The sequence below is a fragment of the Chaetura pelagica genome, unplaced genomic scaffold (genome assembly GCF_000747805.2).
Source record: "Chaetura pelagica isolate M959 unplaced genomic scaffold, ChaPel_1.0 scaffold89, whole genome shotgun sequence".
Classification (NCBI taxonomy): Eukaryota; Metazoa; Chordata; class Aves; order Apodiformes; family Apodidae; genus Chaetura; species Chaetura pelagica.
Genome location: NW_009954532.1, coordinates 344,904 through 367,015, shown reverse-complemented (window position 1 = coordinate 367,015; position 22,112 = coordinate 344,904). Strand labels below are relative to the sequence as shown.

General features: G+C 44.4%; 1 protein-coding gene across 1 annotated transcript in view; it reads left to right on the top strand.

Moving 5' to 3' along the window:
- The first annotated feature begins 481 nt into the window (after positions 1-481).
- Positions 482-22,112, top strand: part of HDAC4 (histone deacetylase 4) — a 150,629-nt gene continuing 128,998 nt past the window's right edge. The window contains 2 exon segments of the mRNA XM_010004706.1: positions 482-514; positions 516-624. Of these exon segments, the coding sequence (XP_010003008.1) occupies positions 482-514; positions 516-624 (142 nt within the window).

Genomic DNA, 22,112 nt, shown 5'->3' with positions numbered 1-22,112 from the left:
CAGCAGGATGGATGTCTGCATTTCATTTACAAAGTATGTTTTTAATGCCTTTCTGAAATCCAAACTTATGCAAAACAGGGCTTGTTATGCGTGTCTGTGCATTTTAATCTCCTGCAGTGATTTGTCAGTTTTCCTTAACATCTCCCTGGCACATCAGAGCCATTCTTCAACTTCACTTCCCAGGGCTGCATCCCTGAGCTGCATCTCTGTCTTAACTCCCTCCGTTCTCTGAGCTAGGAATCATACTGCCATGTAGTTATGGTTTGGTAAGGTTCATAAGCTGGCGTGCCTATTTCCTTGGCTGGGGATCAATCCCAGCTGTGGATTTAGACAGGGAAAACCTGAGTGGCACTGGGGCTACGGTATCTTTTGTGCCTTAGTGTGAGGGGTTGTTACAGAGCTGTCCTGTTCTTGTTCCTATTGATTTGTGCTACTTGTGTTTCTGGTTTGCATTGATAGTGATTTATTTTTCCTGATTGGAATGCCTAAAAATAGGTCAGCCAAGGAATTGATATGATATTTATGTGTATATATATATATTTCTCTTTCCAGATGGGCTTTCTGGCAGAGACCAGCCAGTAGAGCTGTTGAATCCACCTCGAGTGAACCACATGCCTAGCTCTGGTAAGAAGAAACTTTTATTAAATGCTGTTCCTATTCTGGGAATGCAGTAAAAATATTCGGCACCTCTATCTTGCAAGTGGGAGAGCAGAATGCAAATGCAAAAGGCTGGAACAAAGTGTGTTAGAACTTGCACACATCTACTTTCCCAGGCTGAGCGAGTGGGATTTGGGAGTGGAGGGAGAATGGAGCACAGCAGCCTTGGGAGTTGCTCAGCCCTCACCTTTGGCAGGGGGCTAAGGAAAGCCTAACCTGGCTGGACCTGCTTGTTTTTCCTTAGTAAGGAGAGGGCAGCAAAACAAAGCAGCACCTCACCAGTCTTTTTACAGCCTAAAAGGAGCACTGTGAAGGAAAGTAGGTTTTGGAGTTGCTCTCCTTAAGCTCTTTGTGGTGAAATGAGGATCCCAACACGGGCTGATCAAAGCTGGGCTCTGGGCTATTTGCTTTTCTTCCCTCTTCTAATGATCCTGCTACTGTGTCTCTTGAGTCTTGTCCTTCTGATGTGAAGCAATCACAGCAGCCACAGTGCTCCTCTTGGAGGCTGGCTGCTCCTCATAGAGCTGAGAGATCACAACTGCAGCACTTCAAGTGACAGAAACCAAAGGTTTTGGTCACAATATGTGAAATGCTCTGGAAAACAAATCTGCTGCCTTTTGTGTTTCCCCTGTCTCTCTTCCAAAAGTATTTTGTTTCCAGGTGTGAGTAGATAAGAGATATCTGTGCTAGGGATGATGTGGGTATATGAAGCATTGCCTGCTTTCCAGATAGGAGGTTAAGCTTTCCAAAAACCCAACTTTCCCTTCTTTACTGCTTTCCAAAATGCCTTGAGGTCTTTTTATATTAAGGAAGAGATCTCGCAGGAGATCTAAGTGCTTCTGGTCATGCAAGTTGGAAAAATGTAAACGAAGCTTATTCAAAACAACTTCAGTAGATTAGGGGGGGGGAAAAAATGGGCTGTGACCTTGCCTAGATTTTTATGAGCTTAAATGCATCTCTAGGGAAGGAAACATTTAAGGGGGTAGAGCTGTTGTTTTGGGGGAAAAAAGGAAGAGATCCCTTCTTACAAGGTATGAGTGTTTGGCTTTGGATTCTGAGAAATCTCTCTCCCCCCCCCTTGTGCTCCAAAACTTGTCTGTCGGGTAAGGGAGGTTGTATTTTCCTAACCCTGAGAGAGATTCTCATTTTAAGACCTGCCCTGGTAACTCAGGTCAGCTGGAAGGTTTTACTCCCTGTTTCATATCCATGTGCTAGACTGGAATTTGTGGCTCTGCGCAAGGGGAGTCACAGTCCTCTTCTCTGTCAGTAGATCAGTGGCCACTCTTGTGAGTGTGGTAGGTTTTAGTCTTTAACTATTTTGTTTCCTTTCTGTGTTTTATGGAATTTGTTTCATTGCTGCTTGTTATGTTTAATGTCTCCTTTTGAGGTATTGTTGGATGAAGGCTAATGCTGGATACCAGCTTGGGTAACGTGATGGTAGTTTGGTGTGCTTGGACTCTGTTTTTCCCAGGTGAAAGGAGGCTTTTTTAAGGATTTTTGGACAGGTTGTATGGAAATCCCACCTTCTGGACTCTATTTTGAGGATTTTTTTTAATATCTCAGCTATACCTACTGAAAAAAAAGCAGCTGGCCAGTGCTGTGGAGCTGTGCCTGTGCTATGTGGGCATGAGGTGAGATGCGCAGCCATGTCTCTTTGTCAAATGACTTCTGTGCCTGCATTTGGCCCTGGGGATTCCCATCTCGGGCTGGAAAGCTGCAAACTGCTTGTGCATGTAGTGGGCAAGGGGTAGGATGGACTGGGAATGAAAATTAGGACTTCATGCAAGAAACAGGATTGCCTCTGGACAGTGGCCAGCCAGGTACTTCTCACTCGAGACCCTTCGCTTACCACTTTCTGGTGCATTTTGTCTATCTTGTATTTTAAGTTGCAAATTAAAAGTTGCTGGCAAGTTGAGGGACTTTCCCACTTGGGAAAACTGTTGTCCTCTGGTTTTTATCATTATTGCCTTTAGGAGTTTGCTGCAGATCCTTCTGAGGGAAGACAGGAGAAGTAATACCAAGTATAGCTGTGGAAAAACAAGTTATGGGTGTTGATCCATGTCTCAGGCATAACTGAAATAATGGTGTTGGAAAACAGCTTAAGGAGAAAAAAAAAAAAAAAAATCCTTACTTGTGTCCTGGGATATTCTGTTTAAAACCTTATCCAGGCCTGGTCAGGGTAAAGTGACTGACTTGTGGCCCTCATGATGAGTAAACTTGAGCTGATGATGAGCCTTTGTACCCAGAACTGCATTTCTAGTTAAGATAAAGTCATTGTGGTGTGCTTGTAGGAAACCAGAATGTTTTCTCTTTGCCACCAACCAAGGAGAAGTTTGATGCTTGTTAGTTGTTATTCTCTGCTGTAAAGGCATGAAAAAGGGATGGGCACCATACCCAAGTCCTAAACATGCTCTTTTCTGTGGTAGCATCTTGAGTACCAAATGATCTGGGTTTAGACCATTTTTAGGGAACTGTTTTAGGAGTGAACTGGGTTGAGAAGAATGGAGTTCAGTCATTGGCAAGGTGTGTTTCTAGGACAATTATTTCTCTCTGCTTTTTTGCATGAATTAAGGCTTAATTTGAGGAAGGGAAACATTTTGTCTTTTCAAAAATGTATCATCCCATAATTGGTGCTTCTGGACTTTAGTCACTTGTAAAAATCAAACAAGACAAAATCCCCACAACCCACATCCTGCATGGGAATATAATCATCTGTTTGATAGTGCTGCTCCCTTTTTCTGGCTTCAGACAATTACTGCATCTTTGGCCTCAGAGGAGGGGGAAGGGGAATAAATAGTTGAGATTCTTGTGCAACGTTGTTTTTTTCCTTAGCTTTGACTTGCCAAATTCAGAGATTTTCAGACCAAGGACTACACAGATTATTTTTAGTTAACGTGATATGGAAAATCATGGGGTGATTAAGGGCCAGGGTTGGCTGGACAGAAAACTGCCTGGTTGTGATGGGTGGCAGGAGATTGCTTGTGGAAAGGTGAAGGAATTGTCCTGTGAGTTAGTGTACTGGTTTTAAGTAAAATTTTTTTGGTGGTTTATAGGTTTTTTTCTTCTTTTTAGCAGTGAACTTAGCTGTGGTCTGTGTAAGTGGACTGATTGATAAGGAGTGAGGGACACCTCTGTCCTGTTACTTTTTTCTTCATTTACTTTAAAAGAGAGCAATGGTTTGCCTTTTCCATTGTGCAGAGCTGGGGGGCCAGTCTTAAAGGTCTCAGTTGTGTAAATACCTGGATATTTTGTGGGTAATCCTCTGAAAACCATCACCTGTGTACTGTTGATACCATCCTGGAGATCTATTGAATAGATTTGCATTAAGTGGACTTTGTAGAATAAGTTTCCTTTCTGTGTAGGACTGTCTTCAGTCTTGCACAGTTACAGTGCTTCAGGTAACTACCTCCCTTTAGTATCTTCAGTTTTTCTTCTTGGTACAAACTTTATAGTTGCTCATTTTGTTACAATACAATCTCAAGCAATTTCCTTAGTATTAGAAATCTGAAATATCTGAGATAAATACATGAAATGCTAGAATGAAATAGGATGAAAACTAGTGCTCTTTGAACTTGAAAGCTTTACTTCAGTGAACCTGCAAATTGGGACAAGCAGTCACAGCTGGCCAGCTTGTGGGTTTTTCCCCCCATTTGCTGGTCATGCCCTGAAGTTCTGGGGCTGGTACAATTGATGAATTAGGAGACTTTCCCCTTCCCAAAGCATTTCTATCAGCTTTTCAGGGATGCGTTCCCAAGCTGTGATAGAACTAACAGTGAAATCATACCATTTATTGCTGTGGTTGAATGCAGCTTGTGTAGGGCCACATCTGTTGAAGAAACAAATGTATGGAGAGGGTGAGGTAAAGGCCCTGAGCTTCTTGGTCCTTAGGTGAAGACCCCTCTGTAGTAGATGATGTGGAGCAGGTGGGAAGCTGGGACATGCCTGGAGGTTGTTCTCTAGCTGTTTGCAAGCCATTGCTGGTCTCTGAGGCTATTGTACATGTTAAGAGAAGTGATCCAGGGTGGTTTTCTGATGAGTTTGTGAAGGTAGATAGCAGTCTCCTGCAAAAGGTTAGGAATTGGTGGGTTAAACCAAGCAAGGAGGGTGGCTGCTGCTGAGCAGTGTCTGTGAGCAACAGGGACTGGGCTGGGCATGTCCTAATAATGTTGATGAGCAGACTGCATCTCCTACAAGGGGCTACCCAAAATGGCTTTGTGGATGGCTCTTCCACCACGGGACTGGGGCTCTTCTGGCCCTGGCAAGAGCAAGGGCAGCCTGGCAGGGACAGCCAGGGGCTTACGTGTGATATTTCAGCTCCCTGCCTTTTTTTTTTTTTCCTTCCTGGATCTAATTATACAGCCTCAGTTCCACACTCATTTGGGGGGAAAAAAAAAGATGAATGAATGGTTTGCAAGAGCTTCTGAGCTAATATTGTTCCATGATTTTACAGGCTTTTGAAATCAGAGATTAATCCCTGTGTTGAAGAGGAAGGAGTGGTAGCCTGGCTGGTCTGAGAGAGGCAAATCCTGCACCTCTGTTCATTTATCCCTTCAAAGGAAGGGGCTGCCCTCTCACTGCACTTGGACTTTCAGATGCTTGCCTGCTTTCTGTAATGTGTCTGCTTCAAAAGCTCCTGTAGAAAGGCACCAGATCAGCGTGGTGGGGCTTTGAAGCAGGTTCAGGTTGCTGGCTGGTCAGCTAGGATTTGGGGCTCCCGACAGGCTCAAGTCTCTGCTGACAGGAGCTCATTCATCCCTGTTCACACTGGGACACGTCAGTACAGGGAAGGAGTATGGTTTTATCATGCTCCAGAAGTGCAGCTCATGTGCAGAAAGGCCAGTCCTTTCATGTTAAAAATAGCCTGGGCTGTTCTCTGCAGTTTGGCCGAGTGGTGGTGGTGGGAAACCCACCCCCCAAAAAGCCAAAACAAATGAATAATTCAATTTTTGAGAAACCATTTTCATGTCACAACCATACACTAAGCAGGTGAAATTTGTTGTTTGCTTTTTGGCCTATTCTTAGCTTATTTAAAAGCTGCAGCTATTTTTGCCAGGCTTAATGTAGGAATTTTGCCACCATTTAGATGCCCTAGGTTAAGATAGTGGAGAAAACTGCAGGTTAACCTAACTTAGAGCCTTGAGGGTTAAGATATCATTTCCAGGCCTAAGGTTGACATTCACCAAGTAGCCCATGTGTTGACAATCCAAGTGTTCTACCAACTAGAAGTAGTAGTAAAGCTCACCTCTGTAACCCCTTGCTCAGCAAGGGAAGCCTTGCAGAACTCTTCAGCCAGCCCCCACGTGTCCACAGCTCCTGAACTTGATTTTTGGTGTGTTTTGTCTCAAAAAAGAGCTGCCTGTCACCTCCTGTCTTACCCACAAGGAAATGGTTGTTAAACGGAGGAGGTGGGATGAATTATTAATGACTTTTTCCTCTTTTTAAAAGCTGAAAGCAGCACTTAAATCTTAAGCACTTGAATGCAGAGCTGTTTTCTTAGATGAAAGGGAACTGGCAGGAAAGTTTGCTTTGCTGCAAGATCCAACTTGCTGTTTTTCTTTCTGCTTCCCTCACCTTGTTTTGTTTATTAATTCGCACTGATCAGCTATAGATTTCACTGGATTTGCTTAGTCCTGGCTGCTCACAAAGTGTTATTTTCAAAACCATTCTTCTCCCTGATTCCCTACCAAAGGCAAGGTTGTTTTGTGCTTTGGCTTCTGTGTCAGGGATGGAGGGAAGAGCCTTTGAATGTATTTACATTAAACTTTGACTTCTTAGGAGATGGCAGGAGACTGGGCAGGCATTTAAAGGCTCCCTCGAATTGTTAATCAGGAATCTGTTCCCGTTGCCTCTGGCTCTGCTAAAAATAACAGCTCCGTGTGATGAATGAGAAGCAGGAAATGTTTCATGGAAGGTTGATCACGGATTGAAGGCGTTTTTGGTAGAAAACATTCTGCGTGGCTCGGACGCGGTCTCTTGGTGACTGTGCCATCTCCTTTTGGCCACGTGTGTTTCCACTCTGGGTGTTTTGCCTGGATCTGCAACCTTTAAAAGGTAACCAAGATGGAATTTTCGTTGGCTTCCTTCTTCTTTTATTTTAATTCCATCCCCTTTTCAAGATAACACTTGTCCTCTCTCTGGAGTGGTCTGACACACCCTGGACTCGCTTCTCTTTTCCATCTGCTCGGAGGTAGCTGGAGGATGAGGGTGGAGGAGCAGTTGAGGACTGTTTCATTAGCAGCATGTTTGCTTTGGTCCACGTTCCCTTGTTATTGCTGTGCTCTGTGTTGAGGAGCTCCCCAGAGTGCTTTATGCCAGAATTAACTCAAGGTAGTTTATCCCTAAAGGGGAATTAGATGCCGTAGGTCCGTGCTCAGCAGCCACCTGCATTCCCAGGATTTCAGGAATTCCTCTTCTAACACAAGATGCTTTTATCAAGATCCTAGAAGTTCTTCCCCAGTGTGTATTGATTTTTTTAGGGCTATATTTGGCTCTGCTTTGTCTCTAGGCAGGGGAGGGAATATCAGGTGAGTGGCTTGTGCAACGATGCCTAAAATATTGGAGTGATCTCCAGATGCTGATCCAGAGGATTGCTTTTCATTGATTAAATACACTATTCCTCTCCTTTTTCATTGCTTTTTCCTCCTTGCTCCCTCCAAAATCCTTCTCCAAATGCAAAAATGATGAAGGCTGAGACAGAATCCACCAAATATACAAATAAAAATGGTAACCAAGTTACTTGAAGCCAAAAATCCCTGGCAACACTGACGTCTGGAGCTCATGTGAGAGCACTGCCAATGTGGAACGGTTTGACTCTGTTTTCACTTCTTAGTTGCTTAGGCCTTGAGAGATGGGATGTTGCCTTCAGCAAGTAGGGGCTTTTCAGAGCTGGATTGTAACAGGAGCATTTCAGCCTTACTGGCATCCTTTCCTTCTGTATGCCTCTGCTTTTCTGCATCATGGGCTCTCCAGGCTTCTGGAAGGGGACCATGCAGGGATGTCCTCTTCCCTTCTTGACTGATTCCTCTCCCCAGCAGGCAAATCAGCATTTTCTGTGCCTTGGATGCAGTAGGAAGTTCATTCACACTAAAACCATCTCATTTTCTGTTAGGGTTGATGCTGACTTGGCATTTGCCCGTGGAGCTGCTTGATTTGTGGTCTACCTTAAGCCAGGCTCTCCCCTGACTTGAAACAAGTGCTTATGATAAAATATCTGCTCTTTTGGATTAACTCATATCTTGTGATTTAAACCACTCGATCATTACTACTTTTCCATCTGTTTTTCATTCAAGAAATTGTGTCATATTGGATGATTCATTCATATTTGATTAGAGATTTCATTATAAAGTTGTCCTTAAGTTTTTATGATCTAACAGAAAGCTTTGGAATCATTGGTTTGGAACTGTAATTGAAATATACAGAATAAATGTACTGCACATTTTAATGATCCTTTGCTTGGTATTTTTTAAGCTGTTGCAGGTCTTGCTAGTGAGTGGTGTGAGATGAATTTATTTAAAAGTTTCTAATGAAATTCAGCCACTCACCTTTTCCACTGGAGAGGGGAACTCCTCACAAGCTATTGTAGCTGCTGTTCACGTTGAACTGAAGACCAAACCGTGGGTGAAATTCAGGTCAAAACTTGTCTTCCTTGACCAGTTTGTAGTCCTGCTCATAGACAGTCATGTTTTAATGATGTTAATGAAGGTCTTGAAGATTCTAAGGTGACAGGGCATCATGTGCATTGCTTAAGTGATATATGGAAAGCTTTTCTTTTCACTAAGGACAGTGATCTGCCACCTGTCTGCCAATTGTTTCTCAGACTAAAGAAATTAATACAAATGTTGAGTTTCTTCCAGACATAGATGAAACTGTTACAATATTGATGGGAGGCACTCATATTTTTTCTGTTGTGTGTAATAAGATCTTCTTTCTGTGCTTGAAGTGTTCTGTGCAATTGTTTTATTAGAAAAATATCAGTCCAAGTTGTCCTGCTGTACTTTTCTTAACATCAGATGCCTGTATAATGTATGGGAAAAAGGAATATATAATGCAGAACAAGTCAAAGCAAGCCCATCAACCTGATCATGTACCTGTGAAGGAAGCATATCCATGTTCTGATGGAATAATTTCCAATAAGTCTTGCTGGCTGGACTGAATTCCTCCAGTCAGGGAGAGAAAAACCTGTCACGAATAAAATCAGCATTTTTGGTTTGTTTCATCCATTTTGGATGGAGAACAGGGATGGGGAAGGGATGGACAGACTCCAAAAAACTTTCAAGGTGGGCATTTCCAAGTTTGTTTAGCACTTGAACAGCAATTGCACCTCACAAATACCATTCCTGGGGAGCCAGATCCTGTGGTAAATGTCAAAAGCTTTTCAATGAAGCTTATGCTGGAGGATTAAACTGTCTGTTTTGACTATATCAGAGTGAGCAGACAAGCACTTTGTTCAGTGATGATGGTTCTGGGTGACTGTTGGAGCTGGGTTGTGGCAACTGTTTGGTTGTGAAGGTAGATGGACATTGTGGAGAGAAACTGGATGATCTGCCTCTGGCACAAGCTAGGAATGGCAGAGTGACAGAAAAAGTCTTTCCTTGCACATCTGGCTGGAGATCAGGCCTGGTCTCAGGGATGAAGAAGAAGGGTTTCCAGCTGATGTGCAGAATTTAGGAGGTAGGAGGATATGGTTTGCACCAGTAAAGATGACTTTGGAGGTGGAACTTTGTGTTGCCCATCCTCGCAGCGGTGTGTTGGGAGTGGTCACCTACCTGCAGCAAACAGTAGGAAATTAAAAATAATTGGGGAAAAATCAGGTCCTAGCCATGTTAAGGGGATTGCTTGATCCCTTGATGACCCCCAGGTAGAGGAGGTGTGGGCAGATACCAGTCTGCTTTCCATCCATCAGGGCTCAGGATCCTGGTTAGCAGTGTGAAACTTAGGTTGTTTGCTGTCTGAGAAAATAAGCTATTCCTTATTAAGCCTCCTATTGGAATGAGAGTTTCTGTGCAGGAAATGAAAGGGCATTTCCCCCCCCCCCCCCCCTTTTTTTTTTTTTGCAGGCTTTTTCTTTAATATAATACAGATTCTGGTACTGTTATATATTGTCTAATTCTTTGCAGGGTTGTATTTCTATTCACCTATGGAATTAGTTCCTGTTGAGCAAATAATGAATTGTGAGAGTGAGCAAGTTGCAAGGAGGAAAAAAGAATTTGCAGTAAATAATCTGGACTTGTGAAATGTTGGAAATGCCAAAGGCAGGAGAACAGTAAGATCTGAGTGGGAGGAACCAAACACTTTGTATGGGGATGAAAGCCACGAGGCCTGGATGACACGTAGAATATCCTCAGTGCAAAATCAGCACCAGGGGAGCTTCAAATGGGGAAAAGCTGAAGTGGAGGTGAAGGAGAAGTGTCAGCTGTTTCCTGCTTTCCAGTTGTTGGGATTAATCACACCTGATTAATCATAACTAAATGCAGTTGGGGTGTCTGAATTTTATTCTAGTGCCCCTGGCCAACCAGCTGGCATTTACTTTTTGCTTGAGTTTCCAACAAGCTGCCCTGTGTACAGCTCTGTGCAAGGAGAACACAGTGTCACTTGGGTGACCCTGCTAAGCCATGACACCTGAAAGTGAGGGAGATCTCTGCTCAGAACTTCACCTCCTTTTAGGAGGAGACAGTGTATTGTTCCCGTGTAACACAACTTTGTCTCCCTGGGTCTGGTATCACAGCAAACAACTTTTTGCTGCTTCTAACCTCTCAGTGGCAGCTTTTCCCCACAGCCTCTCTACCTTAAAGCCTTGGTGACCACTTGGTCACTGTGGCTTGGTGGGACATCTGGTGGGGAGCTTCCCTTTGTGGTGCCTTGGAAATGTCTAATGAGAAAATTACAAGCCCACTCATTATGGGCTCAGAAACAGTGACTGCACATTTAGGGTGAATGGGAAGTCTTCACTTCTGCTGCTTGAGCTTTTTTATTTGGTGTGGCATAAAGTGTGGCCAGTGACTGCTGGCAGCATTTCTAATGGTGCTTTGGGTGGAGGGGGAAAAGTCTGCTGCAAAAAGATTTCAGTTGCCAAATGATCCCTTCCTTCTTTCTTCTGCTGTGTTGCCTGGACTCCAGGACACTCTGTGCAGGAAAAACGGGTCTCTGCGACTGATGTTCATCTCCACAGTGTGGTGGTAGTGTGTAAGCTGTGTTGAGGGGGATGTACATCTGCTGTGAGGATTTTCAGCTGACAGAAGAGCCTGTTGGTGCTAGGATTGGAGGTGTTGCACTGCTGCCTCAAGGAAAGAGGAGGAGGATGGTGAAATCTTATTAAACCTACTGGGATTTGGGAAGAAGTTTCATTTTGCCTAGGGCTGGAGGTGACCTGGCTGCTGGTGGTCACCTCTCCTTCTCATGGCCCAGCTGCTCCTACCCTGCTCACCACTGTCCTCCCTCTGGATGGCCCCAACATTTGGGGACAGAGCCCATGGGGAGGGGGTTACAGCAGGTCCCTCTGAAATGGAAAGCAGTGGTCTGGCTTTGCTGGGAACACCCCTCAGGGGATATTGCTACTTGTCATGTATTTTGCATTTACCAATTGGAATCGTGTGAGAGCTCCCCAGAAAGTGACTGACAGACAATGCTAATGGACAACATATTTTAACAGAGTGTTTCTGTGGTATTTAGAGCCACACTGTCTGTCTCCTCCTGGTGCTGGTGGTCTGACAGAGAACCTGTTTATTTAAAGCGAAGGAAAATTTGCAGGAAGTTAATAACGCCTTAACCAATACTGCAGCAAGTGTCCTTCCACATGAACAAAATGCAGGTCTGCTGGTACAGGAGCACTGATTTATTTCCAGGGTAAACATGAGCTGTCTGGGGCCAGGGTACATCTCAGACACCCTCCCAGTTTGTAATTGTTACGTTGATGGTAGTAGCAGTAACAACCTCATCTATTACTTGTGCACTATAAATCATGTTAAACACACAGAAGGGTATCTCAAATGTTTGGGGAAAAACCCAGAAGGTGATTTGATTGACAAGAAAAGGATGGTTTGTGTCTGCTCTGATACACCACTACATGCTCCTCAGAAGCTGCTTCAGATGGCTAGAGCTTCAGGTGATCATTAATGTTCAACAGCCAAGTTGTTGATCCTCAAGAGATGATGCCATCAAAAGTTCTTGGGCTGAACTGAGCACTTAGATCTCAACTGGTAGCCAAGTGAAGTGTAGTTGTTCTAAATTACCTAGTGGTGCTAACAATCCATGACTACATAATCCCTTTGGGGACCTTGGGGACTGTGTGCCCAGCCATGAGGCATCATGATACCCTGGTCCAGGCTGCAGCACGAGGGTGTTGGTGTGTGCTGAGGGTGGGCACAGGGAACTTTTTCCTTACCTGGTCTAGGCACAGTGATCTCTTGTTTAGGTATCTTTTTATCTCACCGGTATTGTCACAATATAATTAAAAAATCTAAGTGGAAGATGATGGTAATCCCCAGAGCTCTTGGGAAGCTGTGTGACAGCCCCATGTGCACATAGTGTTGGGCTCTTTTGCCTCTTTACAGATGTTACAAGTTAGAAAATGTGATTAGAGTGAATAAGGGAGAAGAAAACCCACCTGAAATAACTCCTGTTCTGTGCTGGAATTACCTGCTTTATGTTTCCTCAACCAGGTTGTATCATGCTGGAGTGAGAGGAAGGACAACCCATCTGGGTTGTGCTCTGGGCAGGATGTAGTTAAAACGAAAAATTAGTAGTGAAAAGGAGAGTAGAATAAAAAGAAATAATCCTTGAAATCGCAGAGAATTAAATTCTATAGAATTTCCTTTCTAGAATGGCAGCACAGAAACAGGTTTGGCCCCTATTTAGACTGTTGCTTTACATTAGCCTTGATACATGATATGGCAACATCCAGCTGCTGATGAGAGGTGGAAATAAAACAACAGGAAAGACATTGGCTGTGTTGACACAAATATCAAGTATCCTGAATATGCAGCCAAGAAACTTCATCTGGTTTTATGTGAAGCCAAATAGGGACAGGAGCTGCAATTGGCATTTTCTCATTCTGAGGCAACAGCAAGAGCCACGGGGTCATCTCACCTCCTTCAGTGGACCAGGGAACTGGGGGCATTGCCACAAAAGTGATCAGTTTATCTTGACTTGGGAATGCATTGATGAATCCACTTGGTTTTTAGCTGTTCACTCCTGGAGCTTGGAGACCCATGACTCCACTCAGCCTTTAATGACAGCATTGTGATTAGCACCTTCTAGGCATCTGGTGAAAATTTCACCTTCTGAGTAGCCATTGTATGATGCGTGGTGTTATTTTACACCTTTGAATTATCATGTTAACTGCTGTTTTATGTCAGACTACTGCTTTCCATCCAAAGACTGCAATCTCCTGGTGAGTACAGCTCTCTGGGAGTGTTGAGGACTTTTCTAACTGTACCGTAGAAGATGATGATGGAGGTTAAACCCTTCTTAGATGTGCCACCTTCAGCACCATCTGTAATGTGGTTGGAGTCGTGGGTTCCTGCCCCGTTGCCTGATGATGATGAGCACAGGAGAGGTGTCATGTCATGATTGTTGTGCTCCTTGTCTTCCTCAGGTAATGAGCATGTGGAAGAGTTGTGGCCAGGGAGCTCTTTGCCTCTCCCACAAGTGAGATAAAGTGGGATGTTGTTAAAGCAAAGCCAAGTGGCTGGGTGCTGCCTTGAGATTGTGCCCAAGTGCAGCACTCCTGCTTTCCAGTGCCTTCCCATTTTCCTTTAGCTGGGAACAGCTGTGGATTTCCCCAAGCAGTCTGGAAGAGCAAAGGATTTTAAATTCAACTGAACTTTCTGGTACTTCAAGCTATTGCAAACCAGACCTTTAACACGGATGCTAATTTTAAGACATTGATTTTTCACAAGCAGCAGATACTTAGTCTTAACACCCATCAGATGGGTTTGCTGCCGGCCTCACTTGTGAGATCATGATCCAAACTAGGACAGATCAGTTACAAAATTCCAAATCTTACTGAATATTTGTTTTGTTTTCCTTCTGAAGAACCAACTAATTGTCATGGCCTTATTTTTGTCACTGCCAGTGTGGCTGGGAAAGCTGCTTTAAGGATCTCAGATGGGTAGGGTGGTGGTCACATGCAGCAGGAGATGACAGTGGTGGGTAGACATCTCCCTGGGGTCTTCCCATGGAGCATTGACTGTGTCCAGCACTAGCCCTCACCTTAGGCTGTCCCCCACCAGCCTCTCCAGGGGAGTTACTAACCATACCCTGACCCAACGTGGAGCTGAGGGGAATGAGGAGCAGACACCATTAAATGCCTTGATAGAGCTCTGGTTCAACCTTTTGATGGTACCTTTTTCCATTGGCCACAAATGTTTACACTGGGATGATAAAAAATAATCAAACTGCTGCTGGTTACAACATCTTCACAATTGTGTGGGATACCAGGGATTTCAGAAACAACACTTTCCTCAAGCAAAAATCAAGGCAGATGGTGAAAGCAAGTGACCTACAAAATATCAGAGTTTGCTCACCAGAAATAAACAGCACAAACAAATGGACTGTCACCTAAAAATACTGAGATGGCATTTCTGACAAAGTGATGATTGTGCGAGGAAGTCAAAGTATGGGTAAGGCCAAGAAGGAATTTAATGCCCTCTAAGTACTAACTGGTGATCAAATTGACTGTGAGGTGTTTGAGCCTCATGTTTCCTGCTCCCTGTAGCTTTGATGGAGTTTGTTTTATCTGTAGTTCTGTATCTCTAGTTCTGTTTTACCTGTAAATGAAGTGACTTCAGCAGAGCTTCTAAACAGTCTCTATCCATCTGAAGACCTCAGTGTGTTGCACAGATCAGCACTGCTTTGTACTGTTTGTGTTTTGTTTTGTTTTTTTCCTGAACATAGGGCCAAACAGCTTCCTTTTTAAATAGTCCCAGCATGTCTAGATGTAGGTTTTGTAGCCTCCTCTTGCAGAACTTCATCCGTATCTCTGGTCATCCCAGTAGCCCAGCTCCTCTGTGCCAGTGGGAAGGGACTGTGCTTAACCCAGGTTATTTTAGCATCCTGCTTATGGCAGGAGCTCCTCAGCCCACCTAGCCAGGAGGGGACAACAGCTTCCTGCAGCTTCATCCCTCCCCCATTTTCAGGCATTGCTTCTGGACTCCCTGAGCACCTCATCCACCAGTAGTGAAGCCTGTAGTAAATCCCCTGGGCTCTTTGCAGGGCCGAGGATCTGCAGGGAGGAGCTGGTGCTGTCTCACAGTGCCCACCAAAGCAGGGCTCTGCAGTTAAAACCTACTACCTTGAGCAAAGCAAACTTGAGGCAAATCGTCTGTGAAGTGGAAACATGCAAATGAAAGCAGCTAAATCACGAGAGGATTAGGCTGCAGTGATTTAAGGCAGCTTTGTTTCAGGATGGAAACATTGACGCAGGATTCAATGTGCTTGAAGTTCTGCTCCTTGTCTCAGTAGTTGATAAGGGTGGGCCAACACTCAGGCAGACACAAAAATCAGTGTCTTTCTAGAAGTTTCTGTACACCAAGAAATGGCAACAGTGGCTTTTTGTAAACGGGTGTTACTTGGGTTGGCTCCTTCAGCTGGGAGAGCAGGAGCAAGAGCAGGAGAGTGTGTGGCCTTCTGGAGTGTCAGGAGATGTGTGGTCTAGGATTTGTTTGGCAACTAGGAATATACACCAGCAGTCTCTCCCAAAATGCCATTAGATCACCTCTTCTGGCTGTGTTTTAAGTTAAATGCCACCCAGAAACACTTAGGTCAGTACCTTGTGTTTTGCCAAAAAAATGTCGTCTGGCAAGACTGAGTTGTGAGTTTGAGAGAGGGAAGATCCACCACTTCTCTTGGTAGTTGTTGTGGCCCCTCATCATCCTGGCAATTAGCTTGGCCTCAGTTCAACTTGCTTTTCACAGCTGAAGGGTGGGCCTTTTCACTACAGCCTTGGAGCCCACAAGCACCTGGTTATTTCCTCCTAGCTGGTGCTTAGGTGTTGTGACCCAGTGGCTTTGCAGTGTTGGTGGACTCATTGAGTTGACACCTTTCATGGTGGGGTGTTCCCTGCTGTCTTCCAGCCACTGTGGTCTTTTCTCTGCTGTTGTTTCCAATGCACATCTTAGAAACCAGTTACTAGAACCCAAAGTTTTTATCAGTTCTATTTAGAAGGGAAATTACCTTTATGCCCTCTCCCTATTTTTAGGATTTATGAGCAAGAATTGCTTTTTCAGAGGATGATGCTCCCAAGGTTGCTGAGCAGTTCATTTTCACACATGCTGTGGTGTTTTATGAATATTTCAAATGGTCTGGCTTCCCTTGCAAGGACGACTTGTTTTCTGAAATCTTTTGAGTATGTGGTTTATTGGCTCAATTCTGTGCCCTGTAAGAAAAAAGAACACCTTAACTTCACAATTCCTTTAAATGACTTAGCCCATTAAGGCAACTGCACGTTAAGGAGGAGTCATTTTATAAAATATTGACTCTAAATGAGAGGAGAAATTCTTGACTTAATGTTTCCCATAACTTGATGTGTTTTGAGAACAGAACCTGTGGTGCTGGTAGCTTAAACCAGAATGGCACTACAAAGGCAGGAGGTGCAAAGATCCCAGAGCTTATCAAGGTCTTCTCCAACTTGCAGAAGTGCTTTTTGCCTCTTCCACAGCAGCAATTTTTTGCCTCTTGGGTGTTGCACAAAAGAATTGCCAAAAAGTGATGGAATGCATGTGGATTTCTAACATGTCTTGGAAAATGTTGTTGGGTTCATGGATTTGAGGGATGAAGCTTGTAAAACACTCAGTGCTTTGTTTAAGTGGCCTAAAAATAAAATACTGTTAATTTAAAATGTGATGAAGGAGGGTTTAACTGTGTATTGGTATCAAACAAGGTATCTAAAGAAGGTTTTGGTAGTGATTGTCTGTTTAGCTTTTGATACCTTCTTTGAGATAATTTTTTTCTATAGGAATGTTTGAAGTGAAAGCAAGAACCAAATGTATCATTTTTGTTGTGTTTCAGTTACTGTAGAGTGCTATAAAAAGAGTTACAGGGTCTCAAGACAGACCTTGAGGATCCACATCATCCCTCTGGTGCTTTGTGCATTCCCTGATCTGAAGAGAGATGAGCTTTAACAAAAGTTAATAAAAGATGAGCACATTTTCCAGCTGTACTGCTGTTCAGTCTTTACCAATGAAGATGCTAAGTGGAGTCCCCATCCCTGGAGGGATTTAGAAGCTCTGTAGATGCCAAGGGACATGGTTTAGTGGTGGCCTTGGTGGGGCTGGGTTAACTGTTGGACCTGGTGATCTGAAAGGTCTTTTCCAACCAAAGTGATTCTGTGATTCTGTACTGTTTCAGTGAAGTGAAAGGTAAATATTGTCCATCTCTAATTATCACTACATCAACTTTAACCTTCTTAAACTTGCTCTTAAAACTTTTCCTCTTCAGCTTATCTCCTGTAGTTGTTCCTCAGTTGTTTGCCTGGATGTCCTTTTCATCTTATGTTTTTTTTTTAATGCCTTTTGTTCATATTTTCCCTTCATATGCAAGTTTCCTCCTAAGCCTTGGTCAGCTCAATCACTGAACCCTCTTTAAGTTCTTCCCAAAGTCTTTTACCTACTTCAAGTGCTCCAAAAAGTCATATTTTAGGTAAGATACAGATAACATCTTAGTTCTTACATATGTTTTAAGTCTCACCTTTGGGCTTCTCACAACCCCCTCTTTCTTTTTGTTGAAGAATCAGGCTCTGGTCAACCCCCAGGCTGAGAAGTTTGCCTGGACATAACTGGAGCAGAGTTGTAACCTACCACTGAAGTAGGTTGGCAGCATTTCATTTGCTGCAATCCAGAAACCCTGGAGCTCCAGCTCTCACAGTCTGAAGTAGCTGCCCAGCAGAAATAAGCCACCTTCCTGCTGGGCTTCTGATGTGGGGGGGCCCCTGAGCAATGCCTGCCCACAACAGGGGGTCCCCATGCACGAGGCTGGTGTCTGCAACCCCTATGGTCCTGTGGACAGGGTGGGTGAGATCCTTGTCTCAGAGAACCTGGTATTTTATTCTCCAAATATTATTATTATTATATTCTCCAAATAGCAACAGGCAGTAAAGGAGGTGCTGGAGCATTCAAAGGTTGTTTTAAGGAAGGAACTTAGCCAGGTGAACATGGTGAGAAAACCTCCTGGCTTTTCTTGCTTTCCATGGGAGACAAACAATGCTTGGTGGAAGTGTTTTGACAGAATCCAAGTTTAGCTACAACAATGTTTTTAGCTAATTATATCAAGGGAGTATTTCTTTGAGTAAAAACACCATTCTTGCTTGAACTACAGGTAAATGGAGCTTGATGCTAAAGGACTGACTTGAACTTTTAAGGGGACAAAAAAACACAACAGAGTTGCTTTACCCATCAGAGCAGTCAAAGAAGACTTGGCACCTCTTTCTTTGGTTGCAGTAGATGTAGTGTAGATACATAACCCAAATTTTCTATAGCTGTGGATGATTTGTCTTCAGCCTAGGAGCTGCTCAGGTAATTTCCAATAGCAGGGTCAAAATAAAGGTTAATTTTTAACTTTGTGCCCAACTGATGCCCATCTCTTTATTTAATGTACTACCAAGGGTTTGGAGAGTGATGCCACAGAGAGGGTGATGAAAATATGATAAAGGAGGTTATGAGGGGAAGTGAGAACTTGTGGGTGTTTGTCCTTCATCCACCCTTCTTTGAAAAACATTGAGCTGTGTCTCTGGCAATACATGTTGGAGTTGGGGAACACTGACTGTCCTTCTCTTCCACATTCTTTCCAGAGTCCTTGGAGGGTACAGGACTTTTGTGGTCATTGCTCTTCATTTGAGTTAGGACATCCTATATAAGAAAGCAGGGAGGGGACAAAGTGCTCTTTTTGTAGCCAAAATCTTCCTGTGAGTCTTGGCATACATTTATTTTTTCCTTGTTTTTACACATGGGTGTTTGGTAGCCAACGTGGTTCTCCATGTCAGGGACCTTTTACTTGGAACTGGTTGTGTAAGGACTTGGATGCACTGGCTGGGCAGGCAGTGGCTGCAGTTCTTGCACTGCCTTCTGGAACCCTGCTCCACAGGTGGTTTGTGAAGCAGCTTAACAGACCCAGCAGTTGACCAACCAGTTTATATCCTTTAATAAAAAAAAAAAATGTAGACCTTTAATTCTAGAAGCTTGTAGCAACAAAACTCAGTTGCCCATTTAAAAGAATAAGTTCATTCGCAGAGATGTTTCTAGTTTCACTGCTTTTTCCTTCAGAAGGTGAGTTTAAAGTGGGTTTAAAAAATATAATCCATATGAAAACAGGTAAAACTGGTACAGTTAAATGTGGATTCTGGGCTGCATCAAAAACTGTGACCAGCGGGTCAAGGAAGGGGATTCTCCCCCTCTGCTCTGGTGACGTGTCCCTTGCAGTGCTGGGTCCAGTTCTGAGGTGTCCCAAGACGAGAAGGAATGGAGATGCTGGAGACAGTCCAGAGGAGGCCACAGAGATGATGGGAGGGCTGGAGCAGCTCTGCTCTGGAGCCAGGCTGGGAGAGTTGGGGTGTTGAGCCTGGAGAAGAGAAGGCTCCAGGGAGACCTTAGAGCAGCTTCCAGTGCCTGAAGGGGCTCCAGGAAAGCTGGGGAGGGGCTTGGGACAAGGGCAGGGAGGGATGGGATGAGGGAGAATGGATTAAAACTGAAAGAGGGGAGATTCAGAAGAGACCTTAAGAAGAAATTCTTCACTGTTAGGGTGGGGAGACCCTGTCCCAGGTTGCCCAGGGAAGCTGTGGCTGCCCCATCCCTGGCAGTGTTGAAGGGCAAGTTGGATGAGGCTTGGAGCAACCTGGGCTGGTGGGAGGTGTCCCTGCCTGTGCATTGGGGTTGGAACTAGGTGACCTTTAAGGTCCATTTCCACCCAAACCATTCTGTGATTCTGTGATCTTGACTATTGCATTGTTGTGGCTCTGTTACACTCAGCTTGTGTTAAAACTCATCCCCCATGTCACTCTGGCTCTCCATGTGTATAGGAAGCAGTGCCTGTCCAGTGCTGATAAAGGAAAATGATGTTCTGGTCCTCACAGGCTGGGATATTTTTGGTAAAATGGGTGCTGAGGTTTTGTTCCATTATTAAAAGGCCACGATGATGTCAGTGGTTTTTTGCTTTAATGCCAAGAAAAAGCTTGCTTTGAGAGTCATCACTGATGTTGGGAAACCTTCTCGTGCATGGAGTGCTGCTGGGATGGGGGATGCAGGGAAACCCACCATTCTCCTTCAGGATTTTGGTGGGAGCACCAGAAAGATCTGGAGCAGCTCTGCTATGGAGACAGGCTAAGAAAATGGGGGCTGTTCAGCCTGGAGAAAGAGAAGGCTCCATGGAGACCTTAGAGCAGCTTCCAGTGCCTGAAGGGGCTCCAGGAAAGCTGAGAAGGGGCTTTTCATCAGAGAAGGCAGTGATGGGACAAGGGGTGATGGTTTTAAACTGAGAGAGAGGAGATTGAGGTGAGAGATGAGGAAGAAATTCTTCACTCTCAGGGTGGTGAGGAACTGGGATGGGTTGCCCAGGGAGGTTGTTGATGCCCCATCCCTGGAGGTTTTTAAGGGCAGGTTGGATGAGGTTTGTGCAGCCTGGTCTGGTGGTGGGTTCCATGCTCATGGCAGGGGGGTTGGAACTGGATGATCTTTAAGGTCCCTTCCAACCTTCATGATTCTGTGATTCTATGATCCTTCCTCCTGGCCCTCACTCCTCCTAATGGGCTTTCCTTACCAGAAGGGTTTTCTGATTATTCTCAGCCCTCTCTCAGCCTGTTGTATTTAAATATTCAACTCATCTCTTGCCTCTGGATAACAAGTGGGTAACATGCAACATCCAGCAGCTGAGGTACCTGAGTCTGTGTGTCACTTGAAAGCAAAAACCCCAAGAGAGGGGGCTACAGAAACCTATGGACTGCTTCTCCATTTGAACTTGATGCTTCTTTGCTTGAACCAGGGTCTGGGTTTCTCCTAAACCACTGGGAACACAGCAGCCTTTGAGCAATCCGTGAGATTCTTTGAGAGCTGCTGAACACTTTCCTGTTACCATTTGCTATCTAGTTGCTGGTTTTGCTGCTTTGAATTAGTTTCTTTTCATGATGAAGGAGACTGCACTGCATGTTTTGGGGCTCATTGTACAGCTGGGCATCCCCTGACTAGTGCCAGAAATGAGTTTACTACCTTGTTGTTAGTAACCACTTATTTTGCTGTTTAAAATGACCAGAATATTTCTTTTTAGTAAATTTCTAGCATATAATGTGGGATTATGTTGCTAAGAATTACCTTTCATCTTCTCTTTTGATCTCAGGGAGTTGAACATACCATGGCTTAGTTTCTAAAGAAACAGGTACATTAGATCTTGAGCTGTTTGTTAAAGCTCCCGTTCTCCTGGAGTCACCAGCTGCTGATCCCAGAGACTGCTGTGTTCCTCAGCAGTGCCCAGCCCTGCCTTCAGCAACATTTGTGCTGCTGCCTTTTCCTCCTCCAGCAACATTTGTGCTGCTGCTTTTTCCTCCTCTTAACCCTAACGCTTCCCTTCCCTCGCAAGCTGGTAGGACACAGCAGGCAGGGGAGAGCAGGGGCTGCCCACGAGTTCTCCATGTGGTTTTGGCAGAAGCCCAGCCTTCCCTCTCAGCAGCAGGTGACTTGAATCTCCCAGCTCCTCTCGGTGTCTTTAGGAAGCTGAAAACATTTCCTTGTAGCCATAACTGCTTTTATCACACGACTCTCTTTTCAAACGGCCTGGCTGTTCACCAGCTGGCACCATTTGCAAGCCTACCTTCACTTCAGTTCTCATCACATCACCTTGCCCACTCTGCCCCAAGTTCCCCTCTGTCTGTGTGAACAGCAACCACTGTGCTTTGACAGGAGCTGTAATGGGAAACCAATTCTTCAAGGAGGAGATGTGGTGTCTGCTGTCCTCTCCAAAGTTCACTCTTTAGCTCTTGGCACTCCTGGTGCTGGTTCACCTGCTGGTTCAACTGCTGGTTCACCTGCTGGCTTTTATTCTTGCCAGTGTAGAGGTCACCACTGCAGAAGGAAGCCCATAAGAAGGTCCAGGCATTGTGTAGCCTCACCTTTGCAGTGTATCCCTCAAACTCACCCATGCGTGGGTAGGTTTTTGTTGTTCATTGTGGCACATCTTAAATGTATCATCTGAGGATGAGACTTGCAGGCTCCTGCTCCATCTCCTCCCTGTTTAATTCTCCTAAGTATCACTTTCCCTTGAAGGAAGTTCATACTGAGATTAGAGAGAAGCACATGAGAAATCCATCTGGGTTTGACTCTTCAAAGTCTATCAGATCTTCCTTCAACCTGCCTGTTTGCCTTGGGTGTATGGTGAGGTGAGGAGCTGTTTATATCGACAGTGAGACAGATGGATCAAAGAGGTTCAGTTGCCAAATAATGCTTGAAATGAGACAGGTGAAATTATGTTTCCAGGAATGC